At 41.2% G+C, this 13,764-nt stretch overlaps 1 protein-coding gene across 1 annotated transcript; it reads left to right on the top strand.

Annotated features, from left to right (window-relative positions):
* The first annotated feature begins 3,093 nt into the window (after positions 1–3,093).
* On the top strand, positions 3,094–12,620 carry hapln3 (hyaluronan and proteoglycan link protein 3). The gene is made up of 5 exons (XM_030054709.1): positions 3,094–3,170; positions 4,214–4,379; positions 7,157–7,555; positions 8,661–8,963; positions 10,319–12,620. Exons 2-5 carry the CDS (start codon positions 4,247–4,249, stop codon positions 10,606–10,608), a joined length of 1,125 nt encoding a protein of 374 aa, XP_029910569.1. The 5' UTR covers positions 3,094–3,170; positions 4,214–4,246; the 3' UTR covers positions 10,609–12,620.
* The last annotated feature ends 1,144 nt before the right edge of the window (positions 12,621–13,764 follow it).

The raw sequence follows: 13,764 nt of genomic DNA, 5'->3' as shown, positions 1-13,764 counted from the left end.
TGTAGATCATATCAGTCAGCAAGATAAAACTATTTTTCTAGCCACACACATTTTTTTACCCAACAGAAATGTTTAGTTTAAACTCACACACATCAGATGGTAAATGAGACAGTGAGGAGAAGTGGGTGATGGAGGGAGAGGAGGCAGGAAGCGAAACAGAAGAAAGGAAAGTTCGACATGAAAGGATCACCCTGGTTTCATGAATTGTTGTGTCAATGACGATGATGATGATGATGATGATGATGCACTCTGTGTTGTGTCGATGATTATGAACATAAGTATGCTTCCTCACCACAAAAAAATGAACGTGAAGAGAAACAAGAAGTAGTTTGACATTGCATAGCGCAGTGGAAAGTGTGGAGGCTGGTAGGCAGATGGTCAGATAAGATTTACCTGCAGCTTCTGGCAATCCAAGTTCAACTGCCAACTCAAAGAATTTTACACCATGTGTGAAGTTTTCATCGTCAGCAAAGGCTTTTTCTCATTTAACCCAGACCACAGTTTTCGTTTTCACTGAGAGAATATAACCCAAAATTAACCCAAGCTGTTTTACTCACTTTGATGTAACTGTAAGATAAAAGTCACATGAGGAACAGGTTAACAAAAACTGCCTCAATTCATTCAAAGCAAGTGAATAAACATCCAGAAACAAGGTTTTATTGCATTGCAGCAACATGTACCACATCATCTTTTTTGAGAAAAACTAGTGGTATTAGGCTCAGTAGAAGTGTTGGCAGTAGCAATAGATAGCAATAGATGGACAGAAATAAGGCTTGGAAAGAGAATATTATATAATCATGCTTTAGGAACACTATTATTTCTGTTATTATTATTATTTAATTGTTTCATGTTGTGTTTTATCTTTGGTATGTAAACTAAGCTCGTCTGTCTCTCAGCAGGATAATCTAAAAAAAAAAATAATAATATTTTTATCCATAAGTACGTTTGCAGCGAAAGCAAATCAGTTTCTTTTAAAATGATGTGATAGGAACGGTGTTTCTGGATGCAGAATAAAGTTGGAGAATTGTGCAGCATTGGTTTGAAACTGGTGTCAGTGTTTAAAAACACTGTATGCAACTTGCATTCATTCATACATTCAGCTCACCTTCATGCGTTCAATATGTTGACTGATCAGTGTGTGCATTGAGCATTTCACTATGTTGACAGCACTTTGAAATCAAACCCCTCACATCCTGCTTGTTTTTCGGGGCCTTGGTCAGCTTTTTCCTCAACCATCCCCCCTCTCAAAGAAGTGTTGGTCTAAAGTTTTCATTATGTCTGCTGAATGTTAGACAGTCACACTAGAAAAACAGCAGTGGCTACAGAGGGCAAACCACAGAGGAAACGAGGAAACCATTGCATGCAGGACTCAAAATACTGCGGGGCTGTTTTTGGGGGCATTTGAGAGGTATCTGAGGGGACGGTGAGGTGGGCATTTCTTTAGCATGGAAGGTGCAAAGACAGAGAAAATGTGTGTGTGTGTGTGTGTGTGTGTGTGTGTGTGTGTGTGTGTGTGTGTGTGTGTGTGCCCATGTCTCGTGCCATACAATGCCAGGCCATGCTCTCAGGAGTTTATGAGCTGTTTCAGGAAGGCATCTGCACTGTGACTGACTGGGGCGGCGGCCGAAGACCAACACATTCTCCAGGGCCCCAATGGAGAAGTGGAATTGCTTTTGTTTTCCACCACGGCTACTATTATTGCAGCTTATGACTGAAATATGAGTGCATGCGACAATATTTGCAGTGTTATTGGAGGCCAAGGCAAAACACAGGCATGGAATATGTTTAATCAGCCTTAACATACCAGAAATACAGGAGCTGGCAGCTGAAACTTGCAGCTTTGACAATGCTGCTGTTTGAAAAGACAAGAGAGAAAATATAAACTTTGTCCATTGGTTATTTGCCAGCATTTGTATTGAAAGACCACAAAGGAAAATGACAATATTTTTTCTTGTTTATAAGGTTCCACCATACCACATTTTAAAATTTCTAACAATGACAGTCATGACTGATATTTTCAGATCTCAGCTCAGACTGGTACTGGTCAGAGTCAGGCCATGCTGGGTTGCATCATCCAGAAAAAAAGGCAGTAAAGTTCACCTGTGTTGTAAATTGTTTATGAGGATTTTTTTTCCCCCCTGCCTTTGAGCAGAACAAAAACCTTGTAAAATTGTCAGGCATTACTGTTGTCATGATGGAATGCTTACATTAAACTATGTGTAAGTGCTGCACAAATTTATCTGTTATCACAAACAATTTGCCAACTTTTCCCACAAGGATGGATTATTAAAGAAAAGCCGAAAGTTGGGCTTTGGCTGGGTTTGTCTGCAGGTTCCACTGAGGACCAACTAGAGTTTTTTGCGGGATGTCAACTGGGTGAGCATGACCCCCATTAATTTTAGCACGCATGAGCACCATTCAGCTTACATCTGGATGCAACATGGACTCATATGGTATTACTGTTAGTATTAGCATAAGTATTAACACTAGTGTTGGTAGCTATTATTATCATGCTTATTTTTCAGAAGATGAGGTCACTTTTACAAGCTGTCTTAAACTTCAAAGTGTTGCACAACTATAGCAGCTGTTAGGATCACAAATAGTGTTGGTATTAGTAGCACTAGTTTTATACTGTATGTTATTTTATCACTGAATTAGGATGAGGTAATTTATAAAGTTTCACTCATTTCCATGAACTGTAAACGTGGTTGTTCAGTCATTAGTATAAGTGTTAATATTCTGTTAGTGGTATTTAGGTCATATTTGTGATGTTAATTTCGCTATTAGCGTTATATGTTTGGTGTTGTTGTCATGTTATTGTCTGCCCATGCCATGCGTTCATGATTCATACTGGATGAGGATGAGGACTTTTCAAGCAGTCATTCATTTGACGGTATTAGACGAATACATCTGCTGTTTTTACTGTTATTGATATCACCCTTGGTGTTATATTTTTGGTATTTATGGTAGATCACTGTCTGTTATCTGTTCATGTTTTATATTGGATAAGGATTACGTCACTTTTTCGAGCGGTATTCACTTCAAAGGGGATGCCGAGTCCCGTGACGTCACCCTGCACTCTTTTCGATGGCAGGACAGTCCGGTCAGCACAAATCAGAGAATAACGAGAAGATGAACTGAAGCCGCGCTTGGCGGAGAACAGCTTATCTGTGAGTGACTGCATTTTTACGACTTAAGGCTTTTGTTTTCATTAAAAGGTGTTAACTGAGTTCATCTTTGCTCCAACCAGGACTTTGTGTTTTACGAGAAAACTCAGCTGGTAGAAAGATAGCTTTGGTAAGACTGGACTTGAAGTGGTGCTCAGAGGCTCAAGGAGGCAACATAGCGCCTTATAGGTACACTGTAGGTAAATGGTAATTGTTATAATCAGAACGTGATACTGACCCACAATAGATATCTTGTAGATTTAGAGCTTTGAATAGGCGACTTTATGGGAAAACTGAATCACATGATATTAGACGGGACGTTATGTTCTGATGTGAGAAATTTCTCTGCTTTTGATGAGCTTGTGCGTGTTTAATGCATGTCAGCGTATTTCAAGTAAGAGCCATCAAGCTTTGTAAAAATCAACGGAATTTATAACTGATGATAGTGATAATAATACTCTTTTTATGTACACTAGCACCTTTAAAACAGAATTTAGCCTACAAAGTGCTTTGACAGACACAGCAAAGCAGGATAATCAGAAAGCCGAATAACAGCAGAAAGCCGAGGAGAAATTTGAGGATTAGGTGATCAGCGGGAAGAAAAAACACTGCAAAGCACCACAATATCGAAGATCAAACACAAGTAACCTGTTTAAGTTTGTCACTGTAGGCTATTTGATGCACATCATGAGCCAAAATGTCAATCATGTCTTTTCTCGTGAATTCCCTGCTAGAAAAGATCAATATGTACATTGTCTGGTATACTATTTTGCAATTACAATGCAGATAGGCTATATAAGCGCTATGAAGAAATCGTCTAAATGAAAAGTGCGCATCGGACAGGCTCTCATCTGCGGTTCATGTCAGAATGTTTTATGGGTACAGTTTGAATTTGGACTTTTTATAGATAATTGAAGTGACACTAATATTGCATTTTATTCTTCATGTCAATTTTCCACTATAGAAGAGAGAGCTGAGTAAAGAATGTTAAACCGAGGTCAGTGCTATGATTTTTTTTTTTATTTTTTAACTCCATGTCTCTACAGAGAACAGTGTCCGTCAGCGCCACAGACAGTACCATGCTGAGTTTACTGCGCCCCCTGTTGGCCGTGTGGCTGTACCTGCTGATCCCAGGCCAAGGGAGACACAGATACAACAACGGCTTTCACTACCAGGACATCACTAACGGCAACGGCAACGGCAACGGAGAGAGTACGTCCCGTGTGCGCGTGCGTGCGTGCGCAGAACATGCTATGATTTGTATATATCATAACACAGCTGGGTGGTAGTGGTCTAACTCGGATGTGGAGAGAAAACAACGGTAATTTATGAAGCCCAGACACTCAGCCTGGTTATCAAAACAAACTCTGCTGGTGATAGATGTGGGTTTCTATCCCAGTCAGTCTAATCCTGTGTGTGTGTGTGTGTGTGTGTGTGTGTGTGTGTGTGTGTATGTGTGTGTGTGTGTGTGTAACTGGAAGGGGTCCAACTAAATCTGAAAGGAGCAGTGCACCCCAGAATGAAGAGATTATCTGATCACTCTGTGAGTCAAAACTGCAAATAAAGCAACAGTGAACTTTGGTAGAGTGCTGGGCTGAATAGTTTGCTGGGCATTATGAATTCACATGGTGGTGAAATATCCGCAGAATTAGTTGCTCCGTGCTCCCCTGGGCTTCTTCCACAATATTGTATTTGTGGCTCTCCCTTCACTTCCATAGTGCAGCAAAACAGCTCCCGAAATAACACTTAAAATAACACAATCGTTTGAATTCATTTTTTCTCTCATTAATCTACACTCAGTACCCCATAATGACAAAGTGAAAACAGAAATGTAGAATCTTTTGTAAAATTATGAAAAAGAAAAGTATTCAGACCCTTTAGTCAGTACTTTGTTGAAGCACCTTTGGCAGCAATTACAGCCTTGAGTCTTTTTGTGTATGACGCATCAAGCTTCGCACACCTGGACTGGGGGATCTTCTGCCATTCTTCTTTACAAATCCCCTAAAGCTCGGTCAGGTTGGATGGGGGCCATCGGTGGGCAGCCATTTTCAGGTCTCTCCAGAGATGTTCGATAGGGTTCAAGTCAGGGATCTGACTGGGCCACTCTGGGACATTCACAGAGGTGTCCCTAAGTCACTCTTGTGTTGTCTTGGCTGTGTGCTCAGGGTCATTGTCATGTTGGAAGGTAAACCTTTGGCCCAGTCTGAGGTCCTGAACGCTGTGGAGCAGGTTTTCATCAAGGATATCTCTGGACTTTGCTCCATTCAGCTTTCCCTCAACCCTGAACAGTGTCCCAGTCCCTGCTGCTGAAAAACAGCCCCACTGCATGATGCTGCCACCACCATGCTTCACTGTTGGGATGGTATTGGGCAGGTGATGAGCGGTGCCTGGTTTCCTTCAGACATAATGTTTATAATTGAGGCCAAACAGTTCAATCTTGGTTTCATCAGACCAGAAAGTCTGAGAGTCCTTCAGGTGCTTTTTTTTTTTTTTTTTTTCAAACTCCAAGCAGGCTTTCATGTGTTTCGCACTGAGGAGAGGCTTCCGTCTAGCCACTCTGCCATAAAGCCCAGATCAGTGGAGGGCTGCAGTGCTGGTTGTCTGTCTAGATCTTTGTCCCATCTCCACACAGGATCTGTGGAGCTCAGTCAGCGTGACCATCGGGTTCTTGGTAACCTTTCTTACTAATGCCCTTCTCCCACGATTGCTCAGTTTGGCTTGGTGACCAGCTCTTGGAAGAGTCCTGGTTGTGCTAAGCTTCTTCCATTTGATAATTATGGAGGCCACTGTGCTCTTGGGAACCTTCAGTGCAGCATAAATGTTTTGTAGCCTTCCCCAGATCTGTGCCTTGCAGCAGTCCTGTCTGTGAGCTCTGCAGGCAGCTCCTCTGACCTCATGGCTTGGTTTTTGCTCTGATACGCATTGTCAGCTGTGAGGCCTTCTTTAGAGAGGTGTGTGCCTTTCCAAATCATGTCCAATCAATTTAATTTGCCACAGGTGGACTCGAATCAAGGTGTAGAAACATTTCAGCTACGATCAAGAGAAATGGGAGGCACCTGAGCTAAATTTCAAGTGTTGTTGCAAAGGGTCTGAATACTTATGTCAGTGTGATATTTAAGTTTCTCCTTTTTAATAAGAGCCCTGACTTGAACCCTATTGAACATCTCTGGAGAGACCTGAAAATGGCTGTCCACCTACGGTCTCCATCCAACCTGATCGAGCTTTAGGGGATTTGCAAAGAAGAATGACAGAAAATCCCCCAGTCCAGGTGTGCAAAGCTTGATGCGTCATACACAAAAAGACTTGAGACTGTAATTGCTGCCAAAGGTGCTTCAACTAAGTACTGAGTAAAGGGTCTGAATACTTACATCAATGTGATATTGCAGTTTTTTCTTTTTAATAATTTTACAAAAGATTCTACATTTCTGTTTTCACTTTGTCATTATGAGGTACTGAGTGTAGATTAATGAGAGAAAAAATGAATTCAAACGATTGTAGCATCAGGCTGCAACATAACAAAAGTGAAAAAAGTTAAATGGGTCTGAATACCAAACAAATTTAAAACATTTGGGATTTTGGATTTTTAGTTATTAAGAAGAAGATATCTTAAGTCATTCACAAGAAGATATCTTAGTCATTCACATTCATGTGGCTCTGTCAAAAAAATGGGCCTAGATGAACATCATCAAGCGATCCAGTGATCACCTAGCTAGCAACCAATCTTCAACTGTATTAGGTGGTATTAATGTAAATACATTGAAACTGAAATGTATGTCTCTGTGCTTTGTCAGCCACTAGAGAGAGCATTTACTTCACAAGTTATGTAATTAATGCTGCATCTTTAATCTCATTTTCTACAAATGACACTTGACATGAGGGAGCGTTCAGGTGATATTCTTAAGTGGGAAACTCCTGTACCCAATAAATCTAACAGCATATGAATACAGGGTTTTACTTGCACTCATCCCTGGTGTTTTTGCTCTTCCTAGTCTACTTCAATGGGGTACGTCTCCACGTGGAGTCCCCGCAGCTTTCAGTGTCGGCCACCAGGGGGAGCACCGTCACCCTGCCCTGTCACTACCGCTATGAACCTGAACTGAACACTACCCGCAGGACCCGCGTCAAATGGTCCTGGTTGCCGGCTAACACCATCAACGCACACGTCTCCTCTGCTGCCAATGGCAGAGAAACCGAAGTGATGGTTGCTATGGGTAACCGTCAGCGTAGCTATGGCAGTTTCCGGGGCCGTGTGCGCCTGCGACGCTCGGCACCAGGGGACATGTCACTGGTGATCAATGAGCTGCACCTCAACGATACGGGACGATACCGCTGTGAGGTCATCGATGGTCTAGAGGATGAGAGTGTGACAGTGGAGCTGGAACTGCGAGGTTAGGAGTGTGTGTGTGTGTGTGTGTGTGTGTGTGATGGGTTAGGTGGATTAGGCTGACATGGTTAAGTCAGGAATTTGAAGAATTTACTAAATAGATTCAGTGTGCAGAGTAATCAGAAAATAGTTTCTGTTCATATTCACCTGAAATTTGCTCTCTAAAATGGAAAACTTCATGTTTTCCATTTATCTGCCTTGGCCAGTGCTATTTTCTGCATCCATGTGGCACGTGTCAGTACTGTCTCTAGAAAGTTAAGACTAAATTCCAAAGTATGATATGCAGACTGATACGTCTTCTTACTTGGTATAGTGGCAAGATTGCCTCCAATGTTTTGAATGGGTTGTGTTTGAACTCAAGCCACAAATGAACTGCATTGACATATCGAGGGTGCTCCAGCTACCTCTAATAATACCATGGAGCAGTGGCTTGGTCAAGGACAGCTCAACTGGGATGGACACTACAGCTCAAGAGATGCTGGATTTGGGGGCTGATACTGATATCTATATTTGTGAAGAAAAAAGCTTCCATTCATGTTATAATTGACAATTATGACCAGGTTTTTATAGATAATAACATCCATTTGCAGCAACAAATCATCATCATCCCAATTTCCAAATACTTCTATTAAAATCATGTTTTGGGGGCTTGATATACTACAGCTGAACAATGCACTTGATGTCTTAACCCAACCTGTACATCAAAATGGTCAGCTGTGATACACTGCCAAATCACGAAATGTACAAAATAAACAATGTAACCAGTGGAGTCTGATGGACAAACTAAAAGAAACTGTTTTAAATGATTTCACCTGTTTTTTGTTGTAGTAGGTACTGTCCGGTTTTGCATATTGGCCAGCATATATGCCAGTATCAATATATCTGTGATTAGCCAATATTGGCTGTATTGACTGCCAGCCAATATACTGGTTGGGCTCTAATAGGCACATTTGCTGTTGTGGGATCAAACATATTACTCTCCCATGATGTAACAGTCTTTCCAACAATTATATCACTTTGCCTCCCCAAAAGTATCTGTAAATGAGTGTGCATGATGTGTGTGTGCAAATACAAGTTGTCTGTATCACCGCTCTCCCCCCCCTGTACAGGAGTGGTGTTCCCTTACTTCTCTCAGAAAGGACGCTACCATTTCAACTTCCTCGGGGCCCAGCAAGCATGTGAGGAGCAGGATGCCACTCTGGCCACATTTGAGCAGCTCTTCACGGCTTGGGAGGAGGGTTTAGACTGGTGTAACGCCGGCTGGTTGGCAGATGGGACAGTGCAGTATCCAATCGTTGTGCCACGTGAGGGCTGTGGGGGCGTAGATTTAGCCCCTGGACTGCGCAGCTATGGGCAACGGCATCGCCTCTTCCACCGCTATGATGCCTTCTGCTTTTCCGCCGCAGTCAAGGGTCAGTGTGTGTGTGTGTGTGTGTGTGTGTGTGTGTGTGTGTCTGTGTAAACTACCTAAATAGCCATAACATGACACAATGTCTGTAGTAGTGCCTATTTACAACCAATGCATGGTATCACAAAGCAAGGGCATCATTTGGTTATGACAAGGTGTGTCACTTCTTGTACCTTTGTTCAGTTTGCAGTTTTTATCATTATAATGGAAAACAAATACCGGTAATACATTTCCAGAAATGTATTTGACAGAAAATAAATTGTGTTAAAGTAGCTTTCAAATTAAAGTTACAATAAATGAAATCACAAGAACAAGGACAGTTGAGACTCAACTGACAAAAATGTGCAATAAGCATGTAATTACCTTCACTACCCTTCTCTGTGTCCTTGGGGCAGGGCTACACATCTGGGAGGAGTAACATGTAGTCCTTGGCTGAGATTCCATTAGCAGGACAGCTGTGAGAACCATGTAAAATCTACCATTGTCCTTATTTCACATGTTTGTCAGCTCAGTCTAATTGGTCTTCGCTAAAATGATCCTTCAGAAATATTGATTATTACAACTTTAACTGTTGGAACTTGATGGATGTTATACATATGTGATATGATATGCATATATTCTCACAAGCATTGGAAAACTCCAACATTTTGGGTGAAATAGCCTTTTTCCAGCTTACCCAGACTGAGACAAGATGTTTGGTAACATTTATACCTCTGTACATACAGTGGTTTGGTTCCTATTGGCAGCATTTTGTGTTAGCTTAGCATAAAGACTTGAAGTCTATGGGAGTCATTAGCTATGTTCTGTCAAAGTGAAAAACCTTACAGCAGCTCTAAAGCTGTCTTATTTACACAATGTATAATGTGTATTTGAAATACAAGTCTTAGGAGAAGTTAATTTGTGCTGGATCTACCTTCAGTGGTGTGCAGATTACTGCGATAGACAGAAGGACACATTCATTGGTTACAGTTCCACCATCCAACTTCTCCTGAAACAACTCTCATTAAAAAAAAAATCCAAGATGTGTATTTCAAATACACATGATACACTGTGTAAATAAGACAGCTTCAGAGTTGCTGTAAGGTTTATTTTTTCACTTTTACAGAGTGAAAGTCTTAATGTTACACTAACACGAAATGCTACCCATATGAACTGAACCACTGGACATACAGAGGTGAAAATGGTATTGGACATCTTGTCTCAATCTGGGTAAGTAGATGTCCAAAGTGATGAAGAAAAATCCTTGTATATATTCCTTTAAAAGTGACTTTTACATGAGGCTTTAAATAATTTGTGATAGTATCTATCACAAATTATTGAGTGCTAACATGTATTGATGCCTCTGTTTGTCTTGTTTAGGGACTGTGTACTTCTTAGAGCACCCATCCAAGCTGAACTTCACTGAAGCAGTCCAGGCCTGTGCTGACAGTGGGGCCCAAATTGCCAAAGTGGGACAGCTTTATGCCGCCTGGAGGTTGATGGGATTGGACCGCTGTGATGCAGGCTGGTTGGCTGACGGAAGTGTGCGTTACCCCATTGCCAAGGCCCGGGCTAACTGCGGGCCGTCAGAACCAGGGGTGCGTAGTTTCGGGTTCCCCCCTCAGCACCAGAAATTTAGTGTCTACTGCTATCAGGCGACTTTGGTTTAACTCCTTGGAAACAACTATTCTCACAGTGCACTGATTTAGAGGACGACACAAGTGTTTTTACATGTTTTAGCTTATTTATTACATTGCACACGTCCTTTACGTTTCTGCTGTCAATTTTCCAAAGCATATCTGAAGCATAGTGACTTTGAAGATGTTTGAACATTCCAGCGGCATGTGAATGCGCCACCAGACATATAGAATTTATGTGGGCATTAAACTTAGTTGTCACACAATATTGAAATAACCTCAACAAAAATAAATCTGGGCAGGATGTTCATTGTGATGGATATTTGATCAAAAGCAATTTTTAGGTCTCTTCAAGTTGATTTTCGTACAATCCTGAAATAAATCTAAGTGAATGGCTACCTGGGAAGTAGAAAATTACATTCAAACACCCAGAGAGTGTGATAAGCTTTGGAAAATGGTCTGTAGAAATTTTAAATATATTTGAATTGCAGTAAATAGGCTAAAACACATAAAACTCCAGTATAGTCCTTGGAAGCTCTACTTGGGAGGCTAGATTAGCTTTAGCCTGGAAGCAAGTTAGCAGTAGCTTTAGCCAGTTTGGTTTTCTCTGAGCCAACTATTGTGAAGTCAGTTCATCTGGATGAATCATGTTCCACCTCTATGAGACTGCAGTTTATCTCTTTGTACTGAACCCAATTACTGGTCAACATGTTTTGAACTATGCCTATGTGTTACTTGGTGCCACTTACTGTACATTTATTAACTTTGCAAAGTTTGATTTGTTCTTGACTTAACTCAAGTAGACAGAAAACTTTCCTTCCAGTTCTCTTCAAGCTTGATGTGGCAGAGGCAGTTTCTGAACTGGTGACTAATACATTGACTACTCATTGACCCACCAGCACTGATGGACACACACTGTCTTTAGTATCATACCATCGACTTTAAATCATTTCATTTCAAACTCAGGGAAGGTGTTTTAGACACAGAAAAGTCTTAATATTCTGTTTATTTCACCACTGATCAACCATCCACCAGTTCCTTACTAGAGATAGCCTATATGGAGATATCTGAGGCCACCGCTGGGGGGCAGCGCAAAGTGGTAATACTGGGCTAAACTGGGCTGGCCTATAGGGAAAAAAAGAACTTTTTTTTTCCTCTGGAAAAAAGTTTGCATAACCTCAATGCTAGTGGAAATCTGAAATTTCAATAAATCTACAGCCATGAATTTCACATCAGCTTATACTTATGTCTTTATTATAAATATTGGGCCATCTAAAAATGACAGTGATAGTCTAGTTGTTGGTAAATATGGAATCAAATATAGTTATCATTTTATAGCATTTAGTCTCATGACCACCAGCAAGTGTTCATCACTGCCCCCAACGGCCAAAAGACTATACTGCACTCTTTTTTTTCTGTCTCACAGCAATCTGTGCCTGTAGTTCAGTTTTCTCTCCCTATAGACTTTGCCTTAACCTTCCCTATATTTGTTCAGGAAAGGTTTCCTGCATGGTCCTTTTCAGCAGCACCCCACAATGCCTCACATTCATACAGTTACATGCTATACGTTCACACCTGTGAGCTGCCCAGCACAACCTGGTCACTGGACTGCTCAGCTGGAGCTGCTGTGGGTTAAGTGCCTTGCTCAAGGGCACCAAGATGGTAGTCGATAAGAGAGGGGAGAGTGTTTCTCGTTTCCTTGCCAGATTTTCCTTAATGATCCAGTAGTTCAACCTGGTCATAAGCCCATTTCTCTTATCCTCACTCTACTACCACCACGGGTATGTCTCACAAACAGGAGTGCCATTGTTAAATATACTGGATTCCTTGTTCACCTCCTCATATGTCTATGTATCCCACTGTATAAAGTATGATGAGTATCTCTTTTTGATTTTTCCAAGGGAGATTAAGAGCATTGATGATGATGGAGAATGCAGAAGTTATGAGTGAGTCCCTGTAATGTGGTATATTGTCATGATGTCAAACTGCTTTTTGGAAGAAGAGACAGTGCTTGGTTATATACCCTTTTCTGTATCATTATATATGGCTGCATATTTTTTTTTTATTATTTTCTACAAATTAATAAAAAAAAATTAAAAAAAAAATACTTGTGAGATACATCTGTTAATTGAAACTAGAGGATTTAGAAAAGCTTCAAATCCTGCAGAGATGAACGAACACATTGTTTCATTTTGAACTGGCAGTGAACTTGCAGTTGGATCTAATGCTAAATTTTTGGGTGTGAATGTCATTCATCACACCACAGTCTTTAAGTATGCAGCACTCAAACTTAGATGATGACATCTGAAAAGATATTCAATCTAAAAAAAAAAATTAAGCCCAATGTTTCTTTGATGGAGGAAATCCATTATTAAACACTTTCAGCATCTTTTCACTAGCAGATTTTTAAACACTGCTCACATTTGTATGCAGTGAATTCCTCCTAGTTCGTGAAAATCATGGAGGCACCAGTGGTTCATGTGCTCACAAGTTGGCAACGCAGTTTCCCAGGGTATGCCAAGGTGGAGAGGTGAAAGGGGATACTCAGCCATACAAAATGACCACTGTATGTAAAGTTAGTGCAGTAGATCCAAAACACGCGCCACTCTGTCTCGGCACGATACACTTTTAGTTGGGGGAAGTCGAATGCATCGCTACGCCCTCCTGACTCCAAGTGTGAACAGAAGACCCAGTGATTTTATGGCCAGCAGGCCTCAAAGGTACATCCTATTTACAACTGATGGCCAAACATGGGTGGAACGCACGTAGGTTGTGCAGACACATACACAGACACTGCTGACACACATGCATACGTGCACACATACACCATGTATATATGTGCACAACGCCATGTAGGTACAGTCCATCTGCATGCATCATGCAACACTCACAAACACAGCACAAACACATAGCTACATCTGCACACATGCACACACTTGTACATAAACTCTCACTCTCTCTTTCACACACACACACACACACGCACTCACACACATACATACACAGATTTTTCCACACAGAGCAGATCTGTTTGTGGTGCCTGTAGTGATGAAGGTAGCTGCTGTAGAGGCTGAAAAGAGGACTATTTACTGTATGTTTTTTTCATCCTTAGGCTCCAGAGGAAGGTAAAATAAACTAAATGCTGTTTTTGTTCCTCTGCCTTTGAGGTTTTTCCTAACGTTTCACTGC

This window comes from Myripristis murdjan, chromosome 6 (genome assembly GCF_902150065.1).
Source record: "Myripristis murdjan chromosome 6, fMyrMur1.1, whole genome shotgun sequence".
NCBI lineage: Eukaryota > Metazoa > Chordata > Actinopteri > Holocentriformes > Holocentridae > Myripristis > Myripristis murdjan.
Note: the sequence above shows the minus strand (reverse complement) of the source record. Positions and strands in the feature narration are given on the sequence as shown.